The 22,578-nt window shown below is 48.8% G+C and overlaps 9 protein-coding genes across 9 annotated transcripts; 5 read left to right on the forward strand and 4 right to left on the reverse strand.

Moving 5' to 3' along the window:
* Nucleotides 1-495: 495 nt before the first annotated feature.
* On the forward strand, nucleotides 496-1,289 carry CGGC5_v011894 (uncharacterized protein; the record flags this gene model as incomplete). Its single annotated transcript, XM_032030670.1, has 2 exons — nucleotides 496-952; nucleotides 1,033-1,289. The coding sequence occupies 2 exons, from the start codon at nucleotides 496-498 to the stop codon at nucleotides 1,287-1,289; spliced, it is 714 nt and encodes a 237-aa protein (XP_031889590.1).
* Nucleotides 1,290-1,839: 550 nt separating this feature from the next.
* CGGC5_v011895 (putative transporter) lies at nucleotides 1,840-2,927 on the reverse strand (the record flags this gene model as incomplete). Its single annotated transcript, XM_032030671.1, has 4 exons — nucleotides 1,840-2,234; nucleotides 2,290-2,596; nucleotides 2,654-2,733; nucleotides 2,786-2,927. The coding sequence occupies 4 exons, from the start codon at nucleotides 2,925-2,927 to the stop codon at nucleotides 1,840-1,842; spliced, it is 924 nt and encodes a 307-aa protein (XP_031889643.1).
* Nucleotides 2,928-4,797: 1,870 nt separating this feature from the next.
* On the reverse strand, nucleotides 4,798-5,675 carry DHG2-0 (L-rhamnose-1-dehydrogenase; the record flags this gene model as incomplete). The annotated part of the gene is made up of 2 exons (XM_032030672.1): nucleotides 4,798-5,257; nucleotides 5,320-5,675. 2 exons carry the CDS (start codon nucleotides 5,673-5,675, stop codon nucleotides 4,798-4,800), a joined length of 816 nt encoding a protein of 271 aa, XP_031889642.1.
* Nucleotides 5,676-6,305: 630 nt separating this feature from the next.
* Nucleotides 6,306-8,571, forward strand: AMTR1-0 (Transcription activator AMTR1; the record flags this gene model as incomplete). Its single annotated transcript, XM_032030673.1, has 6 exons — nucleotides 6,306-6,391; nucleotides 6,466-7,297; nucleotides 7,347-7,400; nucleotides 7,464-8,124; nucleotides 8,188-8,376; nucleotides 8,432-8,571. 6 exons carry the CDS (start codon nucleotides 6,306-6,308, stop codon nucleotides 8,569-8,571), a joined length of 1,962 nt encoding a protein of 653 aa, XP_031889627.1.
* A 502-nt stretch (nucleotides 8,572-9,073) lies between these two features.
* CGGC5_v011898 (putative fructose-bisphosphate aldolase) lies at nucleotides 9,074-9,995 on the forward strand (the record flags this gene model as incomplete). Its single annotated transcript, XM_032030674.1, has 2 exons — nucleotides 9,074-9,675; nucleotides 9,725-9,995. 2 exons carry the CDS (start codon nucleotides 9,074-9,076, stop codon nucleotides 9,993-9,995), a joined length of 873 nt encoding a protein of 290 aa, XP_031889626.1.
* Nucleotides 9,996-10,858: 863 nt separating this feature from the next.
* BOT2-2 (Presilphiperfolan-8-beta-ol synthase) lies at nucleotides 10,859-12,425 on the forward strand (the record flags this gene model as incomplete). Its single annotated transcript, XM_066152616.1, has 8 exons — nucleotides 10,859-10,955; nucleotides 11,098-11,122; nucleotides 11,198-11,324; nucleotides 11,378-11,396; nucleotides 11,460-11,627; nucleotides 11,759-12,011; nucleotides 12,079-12,295; nucleotides 12,414-12,425. 8 exons carry the CDS (start codon nucleotides 10,859-10,861, stop codon nucleotides 12,423-12,425), a joined length of 918 nt encoding a protein of 305 aa, XP_066007851.1.
* Nucleotides 12,426-14,013: 1,588 nt separating this feature from the next.
* Nucleotides 14,014-15,067, forward strand: BOT4-0 (Cytochrome P450 monooxygenase BOT4; the record flags this gene model as incomplete). The annotated part of the gene is made up of 5 exons (XM_032030676.2): nucleotides 14,014-14,077; nucleotides 14,150-14,318; nucleotides 14,381-14,491; nucleotides 14,568-14,832; nucleotides 14,903-15,067. 5 exons carry the CDS (start codon nucleotides 14,014-14,016, stop codon nucleotides 15,065-15,067), a joined length of 774 nt encoding a protein of 257 aa, XP_031889628.2.
* Nucleotides 15,068-15,304: 237 nt separating this feature from the next.
* On the reverse strand, nucleotides 15,305-16,921 carry BOT5-0 (Acetyltransferase BOT5; the record flags this gene model as incomplete). The annotated part of the gene is made up of 3 exons (XM_032030677.1): nucleotides 15,305-15,826; nucleotides 15,889-16,608; nucleotides 16,691-16,921. The coding sequence occupies 3 exons, from the start codon at nucleotides 16,919-16,921 to the stop codon at nucleotides 15,305-15,307; spliced, it is 1,473 nt and encodes a 490-aa protein (XP_031889649.1).
* Nucleotides 16,922-20,815: 3,894 nt separating this feature from the next.
* On the reverse strand, nucleotides 20,816-22,220 carry CGGC5_v011902 (Zinc-type alcohol dehydrogenase-like protein; the record flags this gene model as incomplete). Its single annotated transcript, XM_032030678.2, has 5 exons — nucleotides 20,816-20,990; nucleotides 21,049-21,403; nucleotides 21,466-21,559; nucleotides 21,622-22,023; nucleotides 22,188-22,220. The coding sequence occupies 5 exons, from the start codon at nucleotides 22,218-22,220 to the stop codon at nucleotides 20,816-20,818; spliced, it is 1,059 nt and encodes a 352-aa protein (XP_031889648.2).
* Between the last annotated feature and the right edge of the window lie 358 nt (nucleotides 22,221-22,578).

The following is a 22,578-nucleotide window of genomic DNA, read 5'->3' on the forward strand; positions in this document are numbered from 1 at the left end:
ATCTATCTCAGGGTAACTAGTCAACTGGAAGGTGCATAAAGACGATTAAGGGTCCCGTCAATGCTTTTAATCCACTTCGTGCTTATCGCCCACTACGTCAGCAACTGCGATGATGGTGTGAGACCTAGGCCTGGAGGTGTTTGAGCTGCCGCTTGTAGCCGGCTTACAAAAGGCCACATACAGTCAAGTTACTGACAGGGGTCCAGCTGACGATGCGATGACACCAGGCTCTTCCCTCTTGATGCTCGGACTCATATGATCTGCGTTTAGAAGAGAACACGTATTCCTACTCATGACGGGATTATGTGTGAGTCTCGTTGAATCGAAAATGAGTTAGGGTATAAAAAGCTCAGATGCCCTGTTTGAATACATGTACATTTGATTTATCACTCAACTACAAAGTTTGTGCCAAACACCAGTGCTTTTGTCCTCACTCCGATTTTGGGTGTCGACTTTGTTGAAACCTCCCTAAGCAAGTGTCTTAACTACGACTCGATGACTTTCACGATATCTGCCGTCGACTATGACGACGCTCAAGGGGTTTCCAAGAATAACATGACGGCATTTTACCATACCGACGCCCACTGGCGAGCTCTTTGGAAGTCGACCACACTTGAAGAAATCATTAGAGGTGCCGCTGCTCGAATGCCGCATGGTCTTGCATCAGGCCGCGAAGGAAAACGCCACTTGAAAGCCACTGATGACGACACTGGTGAAATTATTGGGTATGCTCGGTGGATTCTGCCTGATGCCAGTAGCACATTGAACTGGCCAGAGGCTCTTGTCCGAGAACCAACCGACGATGAATCAGAAAGTTTCAAGGCCAAGTTCCAAGCCAACACCGAGGAAGGTATGATTCCGGGGATGGATACGCGTCTGCAAGAGGCTCTTGGTCTTCCCCTCGAGAATGCTGAGATTGAACTCATGAAGAACCAAGAAGGACCATTTCTGGGTATGCTGGCCCCATTTGGTTCAGTCACCTCAATACTTGCACCATATCACTCGGAAGTGAGCCAAGACTAACTTTAAAAGTCCTCGACTATCTGACAGTGCATCCGCAATACAGACGGAAAGGGATTGCGTCCGCCCTGGTCAAAAAGGGTCTAGAGCAAGCAGATGCTGTTGGAATGAAGGTTTGGGTTATGGCTACAATGGCCGCGCAGCCCATGTATCAGAAGTTAGGTTTCCAGCTTCTCAAGACGGTGGAAACGAATGTCACTGAATTTGGGATCGAAGAACCGCATCGCAAGTCTTTCTTGATGAGACGGCAACAGCGAGCCGTGCGTTGAAGGGTTGCTATTTTATTTTCTCGGTAACGATTGGATGGTTATAGGGTACGTGATGAGTAATGAGAGAGTGGTATAAGTATGTCTTGCGCAGTTGGGTTCCTCCAGTAATAGCAGTCGAGAACCAGTCGGTGGATTCAATCATTTTGACAAAATAATACGAGCCTCTGATCAGGTGCATGCTTTATTCGGGTAACCATAGTGATTCTTCTTCAAAATAAATCAGTAAGTGTATCGGAAATCGGAGGCATCAGTTTCCTGGAAGAAAATAGGGGCAAGTTAGATTCAAATTGCCTGTCAAAATGAGGTGAATGTATGATACTTGCCTCTGAGGCTTCAAGCTCAACCTCACCACGCTCAGCCTTAGCGTTCCAGTAGTAAAAGTAAGCGCTGAGGCCGAGAATAATGATGATATTCAAGACGGCACATCCCATGCAGGTGCTTAAGCCTGGGAGATACCTGGGCTTATCTTGACTCCTGTAATTTAATCAGAGTTTGTGGTTGTGTCGAGGTTGAAACGCGTGCTGAAATGATGGGCTTCTGAAATGAATACTCACCGGAAAATGAGAGAACCGGCGATGCCGCCAACACCACCGAACGCAACGACCAGGCCGCTAGAGAATGCCCGCTTCCATTGTCCTCGGATGTTATTTGCTTGATAGGCCATGACGACAGGAATAGAAGAAAAAGAGCCGGCAGTAAGAAGAAAGACGCCGGTGTAGCGTACAGCCACGTCGTTATGGAATCCGACCAGAGCGGTTCCAACAATGGCGACAACCATGTCTCCTATGATGATGGGACCACGTACCATGAAGTGATCTCCTAGCCACCCGGAAATCCACATGAGAATCGCACCGAGAACGTACGGTGGGGCGATCATGATCTGGGCTTTGCCAGTGCCGAAGCCCATGTTCTCCTTCAAGATAATGGGGAGAAAGAATGACAAAGCTGAAGAAACAGGGTGTTAGTTCAGCCATGGATACTCGAAGACTCAACAACGCACCAAAGTTGACAAGGGCCTGATTGAAATAAATCAATGCAAATGCCCAGACCTTGACATCAGCCCCGCCTCGCAGGAATCCTTTCACACTAAGAGCGGGGAGCTTTGCATCCCCGCGATCTTCTTGAACACGAGACACAACCCATGCAATCTCTTGCTGAGACAGAAATCCCCAGGTTCGCTTTTTGGTGTCGGGGAAACCGACCAATACGAAATAGCAAAGGACTCCGAGACAACAGGTGATGATGCCTTCCATGAGGAAAATCCATGACCAACCCCTAAGTCCCGCCTTTCCTTCCAATTTGGTGAACTGTCCCACTCAGTTAGTCTTAGGCACCCTGGTTGATGTTGAATAAGAACACCATACCCCAAATGCCAGGATCCCAGAGAACGCAGTGGCGAGACACACCACAATGTAAAAGGCTGAGTAGCGCTTGCCAACCTCGTCTATGGCAAATCAATATCTCAACCTGTTCATGTTGAGGTAATGTAAACTCACAGCGAGTGTACCAGGTACTGAGAAGGTAAACACAAGTGGGGAAGAAACCGGAGTCAAGAGCCCCGAGAACGACTCTCAGAGCAACCATCTGGCCCCAATGTTTGAGGAAGGCCATGCCGATGACAACAAACCCGCAAATCATTGTGACTCCCGTGAAGTAGGCTCTTGGGCCAATTATTCGAGCGAGTATGATTGAAATTGGCTGAAAGGTAGTGTAGGTCGTGAAGAATACAAGGCTGATAATTGACTTTGTTCAAAATGACGTTAGAGTTGATATGCCCAATACGTTTGTTGAAGTCGGAAACAAAATCTAAGGAAGTCGAAGTCCTGCCCATCCAGGTGACTTACATAACGGTTTCCAATGAGGCCCAAATCTTCTGTCATGCCAGCAACGGCGGCGGATGGTAGGTTCGATCGGTCAATAACAGAAAAGCAATACAAAAGCCCGACAGCGGCTACGACACGAATGTCAACCCGCCTCATGATTCTCTTCTGCTCTTCTGGCGTAAAATCCCCCAAGACTGAAGCTTCTGCTGCTTCGCCACCCGAAGTTGAGGCTCTGCGGCTCCGAGTTCCGTTCTTACTGTTCAAGGTCGACATTGCCGTTAGATGATTTTGTTGCTTGGTCGTGGAAGATCGAAGATTGGATAAAAGTCTATTGCCGAGGAAACATCCTTCAAAAAGGCATGACAGGTTTTATATGCTTTCTGTTCGACGAGGCTAGGTTGGGAGTTTCCAGTGAATTGACTCGGTGGTTGCTTCTCATCGACCATGACTTCAGATGGCAGCGCTCTTCCACTGTTTACTAAGACACATTACAACATATCTTTGTCTTTGTGAGCACCGGATCATCATGGAAGCTGGATAAAGGATGGTCAATTATTGAGCACTTAATTGAGCTACTCAATGACTGACATCGTGGGCGGGGACTCGGGGCAAAAATTAGTTCAAGGATGTTCCTACTTGCGCCTCGCTACTCGTGGCCCCCCTGCCATTGCTAAACCGTCCCGCGCGTGAAAACGTCTGTATCCACCTAGCAAGAAGTGCATTTGTCGCTGCCTCCGAGATATCGATTTGCTCTTACCGCTTCACAATCATTGCATTTCTTGACACCGGCTTCATAGTCTTGCTTACTCTGTACTGATTAGCGCGCGGCCTGGGGTGCACCTTCCTTCTGGAACCAGCATGAAGAACTCGCTAAGCTTCCTGATCATCAACTTCATTCACGATGCACACAGCAATGGAATGGTGGTTCTGCTTTCATGAGCCATGACTAAGTCTTGAGGATGGGGTCGGTCAGACTGGCACTCTGGCGCGCCGGGTAAGTAAGCAACGGCTAAGTGGAGTACCACCGATGTCATCTGCAGGGCATCGCCGATGGGATTGAATCTCTTGGTTTTGACGTAGGATTGCGGGATTTAAGGACTTGGCGAACTCGTTACCAGCTCCCGTAAGCTAATGACATAGGCGCCGCTGGCCCTGACAAAACACGACAAATCGAGGTCTCACGAAGATGAGCCCGCGCGCGAATGATGGCTGCGCAGAGACAAGGTCCGCGCATGGTCTCATGTGCTCCAACGTTCCCTGGTAAATATGTTCACCGCACCTTGCAGATGGATCCTGCGAACCGGAATCCCACTTAGCTGGTCTGGCGATGACAGTCAACATGCATCACCGTGGAACCAACACAAGGTGTGCCGGCCCACAGCAAAGAGCAGAAATCTAGGAATAATTAGTAGGGCTGATGCAGGTGCAGCACGCCTAACACGAGTATTTGATCCTCCCAACTGTATTTGCGGCTCTGTAGGATGCCGCAGGCAGCCCGGGATATTTGTCCAGGTCGTTCCCCACAACTTACCTCTCGTAGGGATTGCACGCCGCTGGTAAGAATAAGCCATCGAATACTTCCAAAATTAGATCAGATGATGCCTTCACTTCATTGAACAAGTAGTCATGGTCATAAAATCTCATTTACGGTATAAAACTCTCAGCCCAGTAGCAAGCAAATTCGATTACTGCAAATTTACAAACATTCCTCCGTCAACAAGCACCTGAGATCCCGTCATGAATCCGCTCAGCTCCGGACAGGCCAAGAAGACTGCTGGCCCCGCCAAGTCTTGGGGCTTTCCAACACCCATGGGTATGCGCTGCTGGAGATATTTGCGCTTTTCCTCATTCTGCATATCAGGCTCCGCCAATTGTGTGTGAATAGTGCCTGGCAACAATGCATTACACCGAATCTTGTCCTTCGCCAACGCAATTGCCATTGACTGTATCATGGACAACACAGCGGCTTTTGTCGGCGTGTAATGTGTTTGTAGGCCACCACCAACGAGAGCAGATATTGATGATATTCCAATGATCGATCCGCCGCGTCCTTGCTTCACCATCTGGTTGGCTGCCGCCTGACAGGAGTAGAACGCCCCGTTCACGTTGACTTGCATACTTTTGTCGAATACATTTTTTTCAAGACTGAGTTCTCATAAAGTTAGTAACCTCGAGGCTAAGAATGATGCAAAGAAGGGCCAACGTACGTGAGAAACTCAGCAGCCTTGAAAATTCCTGCATTGGCAACAAAAACGTCAAGTCCACCCCATTTCTTGACTGCTGCACTGACAAGAGCTTTGCCTGTCTCAGGGTTGGTGACGTCTCCAGCAAGTTCTATCAGCTGGCCAGTCGGTTGATCTTTGGTGCCAGCTTTTGCGATACTTTCCGCCTCCTCCAATAGACTGTGTCGATGCTTCTCATCTTGGGGCAGGCCCAAATGATTTACAGCGACATTGGCTCCCTGTCTGAGATATTCCAAAGTAATCGCACGGCCGATACCAGTTGTGCCTCCTGTGATGGCAGCAGTTTTGCCTCTCAACAGACGGCAACTAGACAGAGCCATTGTGAGAACGATGGATGCTAAAGAGTTGAGTAGCCCCTCTTGTCATCAACGGTACTGAGACTCAAGGACGGCGGAAGAGCAGACTACTTGAATCGAACCTGCGGGGTGAGTTACCCTGTGAACAAACGAAATGGTCTACCCCGCTTGATCAACGTACCAGTGAAGGTCCCACTCCCTCGTCTCGAGGGAAACCCGATGGGTATAAGCCAATTTGCCGGTGTTACAGGTCGACGAGAAGATAGACTTCGTCTCGTCTCGACCACGCCGCCAGAAGCCTTCGAATTTCGTCTCTCGATCAACGGATACTAGCCTCTGAGGGCTACATTGCATTCACACACCAGACAACATCGGCGCCAGGGCCGGCCGCCCACCGGGCCGTTACGGGACATCCGGGACCCAAGCTCGGGTCTCCAAATTGTGGACCGTTGCCCCAGATTACCCCGCACCGGCTGCAAGATCTCCATGCGGCTTCCTTCACGCTGCTCGGATTCTCCCAAAGTTGCTTTCAATGACCCCACGAATGATGCCACCAGGTATCACCGCACCCTTGATTTCTGCCATCCGTGACTTCGAGCACAGTTATCGTTCCAATATCTGTCAGGGCGCAAAGTATTCACTGAAGTCCACAACATGGTGATCGAGGAGGAGGGAACTAAACGTTACTTCACAAGAGGTCGACTGACCAGAGGCCGCGGCTTGAGAAACACGACTGGATGGTAATACACCTATTCATCCTCTATTCATCGGGCGTGTGGTCTCATATTTCATTGGCTAAACGCATACCGCACAGCGCAACCTGCCGTCGCCGCCACGTCAAGTGCGACGAGAAAAAGCCTACTTGCGGAGGTTGTGAAAGGACCAAACACATCTGTATCTATGCGCCACGGCGACCACCAAACAGAAAACGCACAGGCAGTCCCGGAGAAGTGGCTCACACTCAACATGAGAGCGATGCAGCACAACAAGAGTCTTCTTTGCCTCCGCGATCGATTAGCCCCGACCAGCAATCCCCAGAGCCCCAAGAAACACCTCCAGCAGTAAACGATGAAGAGCCTATTTCCGCCCCCGTAGTATCATGGGATGCACAGCCGCAACTGAACATACCTACTACGTCGCCGGACACCACCCTTAGTGTTGGAGCTCAGGATGAAACATCACCAGCTTTTCACGTCAACGAAACGCCCAATGCTCAGGCTGGATGTCCGGAGCATCTTCCAGAGACAGGATGCACGGGTATTACACCTCACAAGTCAGCTACAACAAGCAGCTCTTACGGTGCCAATCTGGAGAATGCAACGGCAGTATGGGTTGACCTACTTCTTCAAGATGCTGCTATGCAAGAGTTCGACTTCACAAGCTTCAATGTGGACCAAGAAAGTGTCGATATCTTCGGAAGTTCCGTCGTGCAGTCACCAGCAGTACGAAAAGCTCAACCAAAGGTTTCCTCAGATGGGCTGTCGCCGACTCCATGCACCTCCAACTCTTATTTGATGGAGAGGACACCGAGGTTGAACGATTACCAACAGTTTGAGAAGCAAAACTGGTACTCGACAAGCCCAATACACATCTCTTCTCATGAGCATGTGATTTTCCAGAACTTTGTGAGGCATATCAGCATGTGGGTGCGTAGACATGTTTCCCCGGCGTTTGGCCGTTCTAAACCTTTAGTAGATGGACTTCTTCGACCCTCGGAGACCTTTCGGGACACAGGTTCCTCAACTAGCGGTATGTCTCTGACGAAAGTTGTCTCTGCAGAACTTATTACTTAGTAGTAACGTCTCGACTTAGATGCATAATGTAGGTCTTATGAATGCAGTCCTAGCGCTTTCGGCTCGTCACCTTTCCTTAAGCTCAAAGGTTGGAGAAAAGGACCATCAAGATCTGAATGAGGCCTTGAAATATTACTACAAGACTCTGCACTACATTCAAGAGGCAATGCAGTACGATACATACAAAACAAGCCTTGAACTGCTCGCTACTTCATCCATCATATCTGCATATGAGATGTTGGATGGATCACGACAAGACTGGGAAAGACATCTCAAAGGTGTTCACTGGATACAGCGCTCTCAAACCATACATGGTGATTATGGGGGTTTGAAGCAAGCAGTATGGTGGACGTGGCTTTGCCAAGATGTTTGGGCTGCATTCCGTGAGAAGCGTCGCCCCTTCACATTCTGGAGGCCGGTCAAGACATTGGATGAGCTTGATCCTTATCAACTTGCGGCTCGTTCCGTGTACTTCTTTGCCCAAGTCGTAGCATTCTGCTCCAAAGAAGACACAGAAGCAGCAAAGAATGACCCGATTGCTAGAGTTGCCGCGGCTGATGCGCTCAAAGATCAATTGGAAAATTGGAGGAGGCATTTGACGGCAGAATTCCAACCACTGCCATACTCCGGTTCCGTGGACGATGTATTTGAGCCAATTTGGATTCACCCCCCAGCATGCGGTAAGCTGTGACATGTTGAGCACCGCCCCCAGCGACCAAGATGTTTACTGACGCCCTGTGAAGCGATCGCATTCCAAGTCTATTACTGCGCTCACATACTTTTGCTTTTGAATGTGCCAGTACTAGGAGGTCTAGAGCAGTACACACAGCAACGGAAGCGTCTCATGGAATGCGTGAAGAAGGTCTGTGGGATTGCCTTGACACTCTCTGACTACCCATCAAGTGTCATGTGTTCTCAGTGTCTTTACATAGGTATGTCATCGTCACCGCCGGCCCCATGAACTAGAACGCGTGCTCATGGCCTTAGCTGGAATTCCTCTTGAAAGCAGGAGAGAACGGAATTGTGTTCTAGGGCTATTGGAGGCCTGTCGCGAGAGATCCGGCTGGCCAGTCAAGCCGCTAGGAGAGGAACTCTCAGCAAGATGGGAAATCTCAGAGGGTAATTGAGGAATGACTCCAGAAAAAATCAAATTGAACACAGATTCAATTCACTTGGTAGAAAAGGAAACAGAAACTTGACTGCTAGTGAACCCAACATGAAAGCTCTCTGACTTCGCATTGGTGCTCAAGGTCGAGTCGCATCATACAAAACCTCTGTGAAGCATTTTGAGCCCAGGCTTCTCCCATTCATATTGCAGTTTTCATGCATGTCGGAGAAGCGGGGATAAGACACGACAAAGGTCAACATGGAACAATGGTTCGTGTTGGTTGGTGATCGTGACGTCCCTCGTGACGACCCAGACCCACTGCCATTCGATTTCCTCGACACGGAAGCCAACACATCATCCCAGACCCATCCGTCATGTGGTTGACGTAAATTCGCCACTATCGATATCAGATCATGCACAGAAATAAGTCAAATATCCAATACTCGGGGTTTCCAACGGCTACCACTCGACGAACACATCAATATCAGCATTATCCTAGTTCGAACGTTTGAACACACATCATGGCCGTGCCGACCAATTGGAAAGACAACAATCGACATCTCCAGATCCTACGGAATGCTGAAAAGGGGCGATATGGCGTGATCGCAGCCATTGCGTACAACCTCGAGCAGATCTACGGACTTGTGGCCGCTGCCGAGCAAGCTCAGTCACCCCTCATCCTCCAATTCTTTCCATGGGCTGTGACCTACGCCGACGGTCTGCTCGTCAGGACTGCCAAGGAATCCATCAGCCGAGCAAGTGTGCCGATATCGATACATCTAGACCACGCTCAAGATGAGAAAATCATCAAACATGCGGCCGACAACCTCCCCTTCGACAGCATCATGGTCGATATGTCGCACTATGAGAAGGACGAGAACTTAGAGAAGACCGCAACATGGGTCAATTACTGCCACGAGCGTGGTATTGCCACGGAAGCAGAACCTGGAAGGATCGAGGGCGCTGAAGATGGGGTGATGGACACGGCCGGACTGGAAGCGAGCAAGACAACGCCTGAAGAAGTTGACCAGTTCATCGCTACAGGCGTTGATGCTCTGGCTCCGGCTTTCGGTAACGTCCACGGCGAATATGGAAAGCAAGGTCCGCAATTGGACTTCGAAAGGTATGCCGGGCGCTGATTAATCTTTGGTGCGCCTCTAATCGAAAATCAGGTTCGACAGCATACAAAAACAGATTGACGGGAGAGTACGTGTTGCTCTCCACGGCACGAATGGATTCCCGTCGGATCTTATGCGGCAATGCATCGCTGCAGGGGCGACCAAAATCAACGTGAACAAGTTGGTCCTAGACGAGTATTACATGCATCTTAAACATCAAGTTTCGCGGGTACCGCACACCACCTTAATCGAGGAGGGGACGTATCATGTGAAGCGACAAACGATGGAGTGGATGGAGATATGCGGATCAGCCGGAAAGGCATGAGTGATGTTGGTCGGTGGCTAAATGAAGAAGGGCAAAGGGGTAATTAGCAATGGATCGATGCATATCCTCATCTTCTTTACCAGATCAAAAAGAACATCGTTCTCGTTTGGCTGGAGGCGCGTGCATTAATCCTGCTACAAATCCGACTGAACTTGGCTGGTCAAATCCCATGTATCCATGGGAAGACGTCGCCTCCGTCAGAGTTGAGGTCAAAGTTGCCGATTTCATCACCCTTCATCGTTGCAGGAGTTGTGGAAAATGAGCTAAAAACGTGTCCAAACTGCACTGAGTCACAGGGACTCGTCTACAAAAAACATCAATTCAGGAGGCCCACACGGCAACGTCAGAGAACCGGGGTCGCACTATTTTACTCTCCTGGCAAAGCCCGATTTCATGCTGGGAAAAGAGGACATTGCCAAAATAAGAATTCCAAGTTGGAATTTCTATATTGAGATTGGCTTATTGATGTTGTTTTGAATAGACGAGTCTCCGGCACGAAAGCTATGGTCTGTCGGCATTTACTCTTTTTGGCAATTGCCGTTTGGCCGTATCAGATGCTCTCCTTTGGGAGAATGCTGGCTTGTCGTACACCGGTTCGTGCTTCCAGATGCTTTCCCACCCCGTTGACTTTCTTCAGATATGCTGCCATTCAGCACTTTACCCCCTGCTATCACACGATTACGTCTTGCGTAGGGCAAACGACGATGGGGCGTCATACTTAAGAATCAGAGGGAAACCTCTACGCCTAACCCATATGAAACGGGTGATCGATGGTCGATACTATCTGGTAGTTTCGCTCACTCCAAAGATCCAAGTCTCGTCGAGAATTATATGTTTATCATCAGAAGTGAGAACCTCCGAATATGGCAACGCTCTTATCCAAGTCGCAGGACGTCGAGATGGATCCAGCCTGTGACGATGCCAGCAGCAACAGCTCAGACTCTGGCTACGAAACCATTAGTATGACGTCCCCGATGCAATCAAAACCAGACAGAAAGCAGATTGCCAAACGGCCACCTTTCGTTCGCATCCCAGAGCTATTCGGTTCCATCATGTCCACAAAGCTTGTTGTCAATCAATCCCAACTACTTTGAGGTAAAAGCTGTCGGAGACGAATGGATTGCAATGTAAGCGTGCGCTTTTGAATCCAATTTTGGAATCGTTTTCAGTCCGAAACTAACGCACCGAGCTTCGCCCGGCAGTGTCATGAAGTACAACGAGGTGGAAGCAGCAAAGAACTCCAAAGTTGATCTGTGTTTCCTTGCATCAATCTGGTCACCAATCGCCTCAGAAGACCGCCTAAAGATCATGTTAGATTGGCATCACTGGGTTCGTTCTTCCACTAAGCCAACTCATATGCTTCCAAATACTGACCAATGCAGGTGTTTCTTTTCGATGATCGTAGGTGGCTCTCCAACTTCGAACCTGTTCCAATAAGTTACTGATAATGCGTTATCATAACAGAGTTTGATGAAGGACACCTCAAGGAGGATCCGACCGCTGCTGCGGAGGAGATCAGTCAAAACATAGCCATCATGGGCGGCGATGCGCCTCGCTATACTGCCGATTCAAATCCCATTAGATATGTATTTCAGAGATGCTGGGATGCCATCAGCGAAGTATCCAGTCCAGGTTCGTTCTGCATTGCCCTTCAAACCGACCACAACTCCTTCTCATTGTCCATCCGCTCCTCATAGCAGATGACTAGACTTTGCATGTAATTGGAAGTGACAAGTTTGTAAAGTGCTGACCTTTAAATCTAGAGATGCAAAATCGATGGATTGATCAACACAAGCGTTACTTTGCACAACTGCTCGTGCAGGTCGATCAGCAAGTCAGCGGCCAAAACTTCATACGCGACGTAGATGAGTACATGAACATGCGCAGAGGCACAATTGGCGTGTACCCAGCCATCAACCTGACCGAGTACGGCTCAAACATCAACCTGCCACAACATGTGTACGAGAATCCAAGCCTGCAGGAATGCATGACTGTCTCGGCAGATCTGGTGATTTTGTAAGAATTAAGGGTGCACAGCGTTTTATATTCAAGCCTTTCAAGCTGACACTTTGCGCTCTGCTAGGGTGAACGACGTCTTGTCTTACCGCAAAGACCTGGCCTTAGGCGTAGATCATAACCTAATTTCGCTGCTCATGGAGAAATATGGTCTCAATATCCAGAAGGCAATGGACGAAATTGGTAATATGGTCAACCAATGTTACCGAAGATGGTATCTTGCTCTGGCAGAGCTGCCATCCTATGGAGAGAAAATCGACCGCGAAGCTATGAGATTCGTGGAGGTTTGCAGGGCGTTGGCGCAAGGGAATCTGTATTGGAGGCAAGTAAATCCAAAGTTTCGACTGTCTTGTCATGAACATTAGACGAGGAAAGCTAACAAGATCAACAGCTTCAAAACAGGTCGTTACTTAGGCCGCGAGGGCCATGCCGTCCACGAAACAGGCATCATGCATCTTCCACCCGCATAGAAGGAATCTTGATCGTTGCTGGGAAAATTGGAGTGCATTGGACTGGAGCTTATCATAGATTGATACAAAAGTTGACGCAAGGATCGCGGGCGCTGCTGTTTCTCGCAGTGGATTCTCGACAAACCCCGAAATGGGAGACCATTTAGAAATATAGGACTTTTCGCGCAGCATATTGTTTTCACATGCAGCAACAGTGATTTTTGATTATATCTATGGATTCCAATGAAGCTCAATACCATAGGTATCAAGTGACCCCCATCACAAGTTGTGCATGTGCACCTTATCTGTCATGCCACTTTTAATGCCACCGTAACTGTGAAAATGCTGCTAAAGGATTATCTCCACATGAATGAGTGCAGCCGGGAGAGTTTAGCTTTGATGGGGCAAGGAAATAGCCACGTTCTGATATCCAAGAGATAATCGGGTGAAGAAAAGCCATCGTAAGACATGAAGTTGCACATTCGTTGAGCAAACCCCTATCTGAGTCGCCCATGAATATTTGTGGGTGTTCTTCCTAAAACGAGTATCGAGGATTTCCGTTTCGGGATTCAGCGATCGGTAAGTCTCTAATTGGAAATCCCCGGCCACCTCTGGTTGGTTGTTGTACACTGAGAAGGGGCGCACCAACAGTATATGTGGAGGTAGATTATCCATTCCTTGCGAATTCGCAGAAGTGCGCTATGATATCCGAAGAACGCGACTCACCATGAATTACGATAATGTCATCGCAAATGAGACCCGTGAATCCAGGTCTAGCTGGTCTATCGGGTCCCAGCTTGCCAAAACAATCCACAATACGCCGCAGCAGTGGGGATGGAAAGCAGTGGTCACATGGATAACTACTATTGTAAGGATCAATTACACATCTGAGGCGTACTAAGAGCGATATCACTGATTGCTGCACATAAGATAATCTGTCGATGTATTGCCGTATGGAGCTACAATTTATGGTTTCATCCCCTGGCCAAGTTTCCAGGACCAACTTTGGGCCGGTGTTCTTTGGTAGGCAGAGAGACAAAAATGACAGCACCAAACTAAAGTATTAACGCGACATTCAAAAATTAGTTATACCGTTTCTTTCACAGCTCTCGGGGCAAAATCCATATTGCAGTTGAGCGAGCCCATGACAAATATGGTGTGTTTCGAACCATCGTTGTTTCGATTGCACGCGACATTGTTTTTGACATATTTTGCCAGGCAATATAGTCCGGATCTCGCCTAATGAGCTCTTGTTTGCCAGTGCGGAGAGCTGGAAAGCCATCTACGGTCACCCCGGAAGTGGCAGGCAGATTGCGCGAAAAGGACCTTTCTATGACGTCCTGACTGCCGGCTTCAGCAGCAGATGCATCGGAAGCGAGCGTGATCCCCAGAAACACGCCGTCATGCGCAAGATTCTGAGCCCATCTTTTTCGCAACGTGTTTTGGTCGAACAAGAGGATATTATCTCGGAAATTGTGGACAGGTTTGTCACGAAAATGGGAGAAAAAGGGGGATCTGGAACAAAAGGTTTGAACATGACCAAATGTTACAACATGAATTCATTTGAGATTCTTGGCGAGATGGCTTTCGGAGAGAGCTTCCGCAATCTTGACATTGGTGAGTAGACTCATCTCTGGCTTCAGTCAGAAATGCTTTGGCAGATGGCAGCTCCGCTGATTCCAAGACCAGATATCCTGAATTCTTGGGCGGATACTGCACTCGAGCATCTCTACATCGTCACTCTTATTGACAATTTGCGGCGCATTGGGTGGGTGTCCAAACTTGCAAGACTACTCATTCCCACATGGATCGTCACCAACAATCAACATTCGAACTATAGCCGCCAACAGGTCGAGAAGTAAGTTGAAAGTTGTCCAATGGTTCTCTGTCAACTCATGAACTAACGAAACCTCTCGTTAGCCGTCTTCAAGTCAAAGCGGCTCGAAGCGACTTCGTCAGTCCGCTCGTCGACAAGGTTCGCGCAGGAGAAGTCTCCAAGGAGGAAATGACAGCTCACGTTTCAACAATCGCGTACGTTCAATCAAGATTTCGTCGAGTTTGCTTCCATGAAATTTCAAAGGATACATTACCTAACGTGACCCGGCAGAATTGCTGGTGGAGAGACAGTGGCAACTACTCTATCAGCTTTGACATGTTTCCTGGGTCAGAATCCAGAGAAGCTGAAACTTCCCAGCCAGGAGATTCGTGCCGCTTTCCAAACCTACGACGAAATAACCGGATCGAAGGCCCAGCAGCTACCATATCTGCAAGCTGTTATTAATGAAGGTCTGAGACTGTTTCCTCCCGCTTCTGGAGGCGCGACTAGGCTCTCTCCTGGCTTTGAGCTGCACGGCCAATATATACCTGAAGGCGTGAGTTTGAACAAACCAGGGCGATAGGCGCATTCTTTACTAATTAAAACAACTACTGATGGATACACAGACCGACATCAGCGTCAGTCCCTGGTCCACCGTTCACAACCCAGAGTATTTCTCCGACCCCTGGCATTTCAAACCAGAGCGATGGTTGGACCCTCATTGCAAAGACAATAAGGATGCCAGTCGTCCATTTCTGCTTGGTCCTCGGGACTGCTTAGGAAGAAAGTAAGTCATAATTCACTCTCATCGCTCCGAAATTTGACGGGTCTGACAAAGTTGCTACGTCCAGCTTTGCATGGATGGAGTTGAACCTCATGTTGGCGAAACTTCTGTAGTCGTATGACATGGAGCTCGTGGATGAAGAAATCAAATTCATAGAGCAGAGCAGAGTGCATGTCTTGTGGTGGAAACCGGAATTGTTTGTTAGATGGCATAAGCGTCCTACGTAAACGGCTATGTTCTCCCCTCAGACGTCTCTCATGCCTTCTTCTATCTCCCGCTCCATCATACCCCATTGACGCTGCGCTCTCTGTCCTCCAAACCAGTAGTTACCTGCGGAGTCCTTGCCAAAAAGAATGAGCCCATCATTAAACTCATAAGGGCCTGGGACTGCCTGGATATACGAAGGAAACAGGGGGCCATCAAGTTTGTTGACAGATGCTGCCGAGAAATCGGTCTCGTAGAGTCTAGCCCTTTGCCAGTTCGTGAACATCAACAACTTCATGGAGGTGTCGCCAAATAGAGGAGGGGCCTTGTTGATAGGGTCCTGTCGGATTAGTGATGTATAGGCTTCAATCTGCTCTCGTGAGCCTTGCTCAATGAGCGTACGACGGATCTGGGAAGCCACATAGCTCAGCGGCTTTTGGAGAAGATTTTTCGCGGGTATCAGTGTCACAACAAAGCCGACGCAATTGCTTAGTATCGGCCTGTCGTGGGGTATGAGGTCTTTCAAAGCCCGTCGCCACTCATAAACCTGTTGTAGCGCCATCTAGAAGTGTCATTATGTTAGTATGCTGCACCAGCTTTTGATTGTTTTGCAAGATTACTTACTGTACACTCAGAACTTTCAGAGAGACTTGAAAATGAGAGGCGTGCAACCCATGCTAGGATCACGTCTCCTTCACTCACAAACTTTGGCTTTTCCTTGCCGTCGATACTTGGCTGCGCCTCAAGCTCAGCCATGGCCTTTTCCTTGAGCCCCCGGAGGTACTCAGCAGGAATACAGACAACGCGATTCTCCTTCGGCCTGATGACCAGATTGTAGAAGTTCCAGAAGAGCCATTTGCCTAGACTGACCGTGGACATGTGCTGATGAGAAAGGACGTGTGGCCTAGTCGGACTTTTGCCCAAATCTTCCAGAGCATAGGCACCTGTCAGTGGCTTTGGTATGTCATCTTCCCGCCCTTGAAGTTTCAGCGACCAAGCGTTGAGGAGAGACCCGATAGATATGGCATCAGCCGACAAGTGCAGCCAATGAAGGACTATCACTGTCGAGTTTTTGAAGGAGACGATACGCAGTCCAAGCTGTGGCCGATTCGTGAACAGGTAGTCATTCAATCCTCTGGGAATATCAGGGCCGAGGTAGAGGTCCGATAGATGGCTGGGGTCACCGACAATAGAGGGCTGACCGCTGCTCGGTGGGCGGGGTATTTTGGATGCAGTGGGATGATCCTCGGCAGCCAAATGACTTAGGTCAACATGTTCAAATCCGACGGCTGGGCGGTCTGCGGAAAACTCTTTCGGGATGTGGTGTTCAAGCTCCCCACGGTCCTATACGGCCATTCCAAGTCAGATCTTCATCAATTGTTCAAGAAGACGTGCTTTTTCGGATGATTCGAGCACCATGCCTTACATTTCTTCTCAATCTGGCTCCCAACTTATTCCAACCCGGCTGATTTAGCAGACCTCCTAGAGAGTCATGTAGCAATCCAGGCGCAAGGACGCTGTCAAAGTTGAAGAGGGCGTAGAAGACAAAGTTTCTGAAAATGATGGTATCATCAAAAAATCCCACGGGAATAACTTCATCAGTTGACACACGCTGAGGTTGCGGTGATCTCCAATACTTGGCAAAAAGGTTGAACATTGTGTCTAATAATTTGCGGATTCTCCAAGATTCCAACCCAAGGGCAGGAGGGTCGTCTCCAGAATCCGAGCCATTTAATGTAATAAGATGGGCAGCGTTACCCTTTTCTTATAGATAAGGAATGTGATTTACGAACCTGGATCTTGAGCAGGCTGAAGCTAGAATGCGGATAAATCACCCAGTTGCAGGAAAAAAAGTAAAAGTCCGGGCAAAAGTCGATGCCGGGGTAAGATGTGCCAATTTCGAGCAATAACCCTTTGCGGAATATGTAAGACGGAAGATGAGTCTGACCTTGGACACCTCCCCCAATCATACTCGACGGCGCCAACATGGTCCCACTGAAGCATGCAGTTTACACCAATGTATGCTCACTCGAACGTGTGGCTCGAGCAGGCTGTGCGGAATGTTATCTGTCTTTGGATGTTTGCGACTGTTTGCCCGAATGCTCCTCATCCACTCGCGTAACACAAGTCCCATAATTTCACAGGGAGACATCCACGGAAACGCTTTGTTTTGCTTGGCACCGCATTGCTTTGGGCCCAATCGCAAGCCGTGCTGTCTTGTCAACATCACTGTGAACCATTCAAACTTGAACTGTGTAATTCGTTTCCTTTTAAGATGATGAATTCTTGTTAACAGATTTCGGAGGCAATTTCACGTATAATCAATAGAGATCGGCCCTGGGCTCACCACAATCAACCAACTGAGGCTCGTGTCCCTCCATACAGTGACAAGGGTGCCAAGTTTTGGCATTTAAAACATATAATTGGCCTTTTGCGCATCCGACGCTGTGAAATCACCATCGCTAATGTTTTCGGCTCAAAAGCATTGGGAGTCTCATGTTTTTGAAGGGTTCAATTGCAGCTCTTCCAGATGTTTTCTAACTTCTAAGTAAACGCTTGCCTAAGCCTTTCCATCTGCCGCTGGTACTCTTCATATACAGTGTCTAGGCCAGATGCATTCACTTTGAGACTTGTAGTTGAAATGAAGGAAAACAATTCCTTCATTCTCGAAGTTATAAGGTGTTCAGTAATCAACCGCCGATCAGCCCTATCCTCCACGACGAATGATCCCATGTTGATGTTCAGGGCAGACCCTGACAGTCCTGGGTCTTTGGCAATGTCTCCAGATCTTGCTGAAGACGACGCTCTCAATAGCAGCGAGACCAGTTGTTGAACATTCATCAACATGAGAAGTGCGAGGCTCGGGGTAGTAGAACATGCCGCAGCGCACGTGTCGACACCCTTCCATCTGTACATGGAACGCTTGAAGAGAAGCAGTAGACGGTCCACTCGGACATTCTCGCCAGGTGTCTGGAAACCAAATAAACCTGCAGTCAGGTCTTGGAGGCATGTGCATACGCTCGAGAACGAGGCTGCCGAGTCGGATAGGGAAGGGCTTTTAGGAAATCGTACGTTGTCTATGACATCGTGAAACCCAGTCAGAGGTGATAGACGGGCAGGCAGCTTATCTTGGGTGGATCTCGAATGCCTTAAAGTCCACGATTGATCAAGAGGTGTCTCTAGAGGGGTTTCCAACGTTTTGGCTCGTCCATCTTGCCCATGTGGTGTACTCCTGCTTATATTGAGTGCCGATGAGAGGGTTACTGTTGATAAAGCCCGATCCGAAGAATTATGATCGCCAATAGACCTCTCACCAATATACTCTGATGTTGAAATCATGTCTGGAACATGTGACATGACACAAGTGTCGTTAATGAAACCAAACAGACTGCCCATGTCGTCAACTTCATCTTCGGCTTGTTGATTTGCTATGTCTCGAGATGTAGCTGCCGTACTTGGACTTCCACTTAGGTCGCCAACTATATCGATGTTGTCCAATTGAAAATCAAAGATGTTTTCTCTCCCAACAAAGACATTCTGTCCGCCTGTTATTGGGCTGAGCGATCTTGGCGGTGTTGGACTTATGGCCGGGTGGCTGTCTCCATCCTGAACCGTTTTTTTTCCGATGACATTGGCTGGTCTATTTGATCTAGGTGGTTCATCCTTGCCACTCTGATTTGATTGTCGAGGTGCCTGTTGATTTGAGCTGTACGTGCATGTTCTTCTCGTGCTGTGACACCGGGCACATTTGTCTTTGCTGAACTTCTCTCGACACTTGACGCGTGCTCTTCGACATTCGTCGCATGCTGGCTGCCTCTGCCGCCTGCCGCGAATGGATGAAAATGCGTAGAACTCTGTCGGAGAATTGTCTTCGTTCTTGTCAAAAGAGAGCGTCCCATACATCTTGTTGATCTAGACTGTGTGATGATTTGGGCACCTTTCGTAGAGAATGGTACCAACCTTGGAAGTCCCTCATCAGTCGAAGCCCACAGTCCTCGGAGCATTCTCCGAGTTATGAATGATGTGGTTACCATGACACGTCATCGGGATGTTCTCGTCCCCGCTGCAGATTTCTGCGACTGGGAGGGGCTAGAAACATTCCAGTGCAGTGTTTTGCTGGCTGTTGGTTCCGATACTGGGGGCTGCAGGAGACCCTGGTCCCTTGCAGATAGAGATCTGTTGGTAGTCCCCTCCGGCGAATCCCTGGACATGTTTGGGAGTTTCGGGCTCGTGATGCAGCTGGATATGTGTGTACAGTCTGGCGTCAGTATCAACATTCAAGCCCGTTCAGCACTTTAAGTAGGCAACGGATTTGACTTTCATCAATACCAATGATTTTCAATTATCGTAGACAAGTTGGCGTAGCTGGAGGATGTTCCCCAGGTGAATTCCGTCTGTACAACCCCTGATGAAATGTGGCAACCAACGCCCGGCCGCAGAGGACACCCTTACCGATAAACTTGGATAGGATGAATACCGACGTATCATTCGTAACCCAACCCCGCACCTCCTGGCTTGCATGCAAGTTGGGAAGAAGTACCACGCCTACAGACCTCGAAAATCAGACGATAGAGTGGGTGGGTTCCTCGAAGACCCTGTCAGGCAGAGGGCGTGATGGGGCATCTAGGGCAGATTTACCAACCAAGGATATTTTTACACCCCTGCACATCTATGTCTACTCTTATAGTAACTCCAAGATACTCGTGGTTGACGATTTAATTGTTTGAAGAATAGAAAATTGGATTTTGACCCTTCTTAGGTGCATGTCATTCAACCAGCGATATGCCATGGAGATCGAGGATGGTGAGCTGGCAAACACCTTGCCCGATACCCCTGCAGAGCTAAAAGTCTCCATCGGTCCCAACATCGGCTGCGTCGGCTACATCTGGGAATCTTGTCTTGTTGGTGCAGTTTGTGTTGGCATGCACTCGCGAATCCCATCTGGCGAACATGGGCATCATTGGGAGGGTCATGGGCTGCTGACTCGCGAGGTGCATGGATAGGAAAGTTGCACGTCGCTTCTGCGTGTTGCTGCTGCTCTGTGTTGCTGATAACAGGATTTCCTTCGCCCCCATATGCATGACAATGACTGCTTCGCTAGCTCTAGTGGAGTACCAGAATGCCCAAGACCTGTGGTATAATGTCGTGGGTTGCCCAATAATAGGTATGGCCCCTGAATCAACGGCCATCCCATTGACTTTTTTCTGAATGTCAATAGGTACATTGGCGTTGCCAGTCCTTAATTCGTGCATGTCGAGCGTCGTCACGTCAGCCCACCGCCTCTTTTCTTCGGACAACAGATCAGATTCCGCTGGCTATGGCTATTGTTAACAGCTAGCGCAGCCTAGCTATCTTGCACAAGTAGATGGGCTAGCCGTTATTCTGTGCGGCTAATAGTCCCGTACTCAATTGTACAACAGAAAATGTCGTATTAAACAGATACACATCATCAGGAACTATAACACTGTCATTGTGACAAAGAAAAGCCAATATAATATGTGTTACTTAGGAAAATGCCAACATGCCATTGAGGACGGTGACACAGCATCCCTCAGACTTTGATCACCACCTTTCCCACGTGCTTTCCGGAGTACAGGTAGTCACAAGCCTCCCGTGACTCGGAGAAAGGGAAAATGCGGTCAATGAGAGGAGTGAGCGCAATCTTGTGCTTCTCGAGGAAGTCGAAGAGCTGGATATAGTCTTTTTTGGACCCAACCTTAATGCCCCTGCAATTTCGAAGAGTGATTAGCACAGCTTTTAGTCTTTTGTCTTGCCTGAACTCACCTCAGACTAGCTCTCTTGCTCATGAAGCCCAGAATGGCGCTCTGGTCCCACTCTGCCTTGAATCCGTCCAAGAATCCAACCAGAGAAACATGGCCGTTCTTCTGGCGCAGAGCATCCAGGTCTTGTATGATGGATGCTGGACCAGTGTTGTTGACCACGACGTCGACACCTCTACCGTTGGTAATGCGCCGGACCTCAGCTGCGACATCGGGTGTTGTCTTGTAATTTATTCCTTGAACCGAAGGATGAAGCTTCTTGATGGCAGCGATCTTCTGGTCGGAAGACGATGTAATGATTGGCTGGACACCGGCAGCAATGCACAAGAGGAGGGAGAACATGCTCACACCACCGGTCCCTTGTTCATAAGAAGGTTCGTTTCACTTTAGGTCGACAGAGGTGTGGTTCAGGATGACGTACCTTGCAACAGAACGCTCATGTTCTTTCCGGATGCATCGCTGGGAAGATCCAACACGTTCCAGGCAGTAACTCCGGCGCAAGCGAGAGTGGATGCCTGAAAAAACAGCTTTCATCAGCAACTACTCACACTGAAGATGGACATTCACAGGGACATACCTCCTCCCAGGATAAATACTCGGGCAGGTGAACGAGCTGTTTCGCCTCAAACACTGCATACTCTCGAAGAACACCTTGAGCATCTCCTCCAAGTGCTGCAACATCATCGTCAATGTAATCATCGATGTCGTTGATGTCGAAGATAGGCACAACGTGGTCACCCAGCTTGAAGTCTTCAACAGCGTCTCCAACCGCTACGACCTCGGCTGCACAGTCAGATGCGATGATACCTCCGTCTATGGACTTGGCGGGATAGCGTCCATAGAGTATGCCGACGTCTCTGAAGTTCAGAGAAACCGCGTGAATCTTGATAACGACGTTGTTGGAGCCAAGGGTCTTGGGCAGTGTCTCGGTAGCGGCTTCAACACTCAGGGGTAAGCTGCCGAGAGTTCGCCTGATGGACTGATAGGTCTCCGGGTAAGCCATGTTGAGATGAGGAAGACAGTGATGACTTGTGTTCTCAGGAGAGCAGATGCTGTTGTAACGGAATGAATGCAAACTCTCATTTCACGAGAATCGAGAATGTGGGAGTCTTATATGATCTCGTCGGGTTGCGGGTACCGTACCATCATGCAAGAGGTGACCAATCTCCGCCGCATGATATATCAGATAGTCTTCGTGGTGAACGTTTGACGAAGCCGGGAATAACATGGGGTAAGGTTTGTTGACTGCTGTCAGCAATGATCGAATTCATGATAGGATGAGATCGAGCACACGAAGTCGGAGTGACGGCACGCAGAAGTAAGCTACGATCTGCCTTCCTGATTTGTAAGACGGTCAGACTCACGTTTGGTGAAACTCCGCTAACCAAAAACTCCGCTGTCCCCATTTGTAATCGAGCCCTTCAAGCAACTAATGGCTCCAAGAAAAAACGAAATACAGCGCTATCCCCACGAAAATCGCAATTTTTGCCAGCAGCTTAGATATCAGATAGTTAACTTGGACAGGTCACTGGAG

The sequence above is a fragment of the Colletotrichum fructicola genome, assembly GCF_000319635.2.
Source record: "Colletotrichum fructicola Nara gc5 chromosome Unknown KSG_Nara_v1_contig07, whole genome shotgun sequence".
In the NCBI taxonomy this organism is placed as follows: domain Eukaryota; kingdom Fungi; phylum Ascomycota; class Sordariomycetes; order Glomerellales; family Glomerellaceae; genus Colletotrichum; species Colletotrichum fructicola.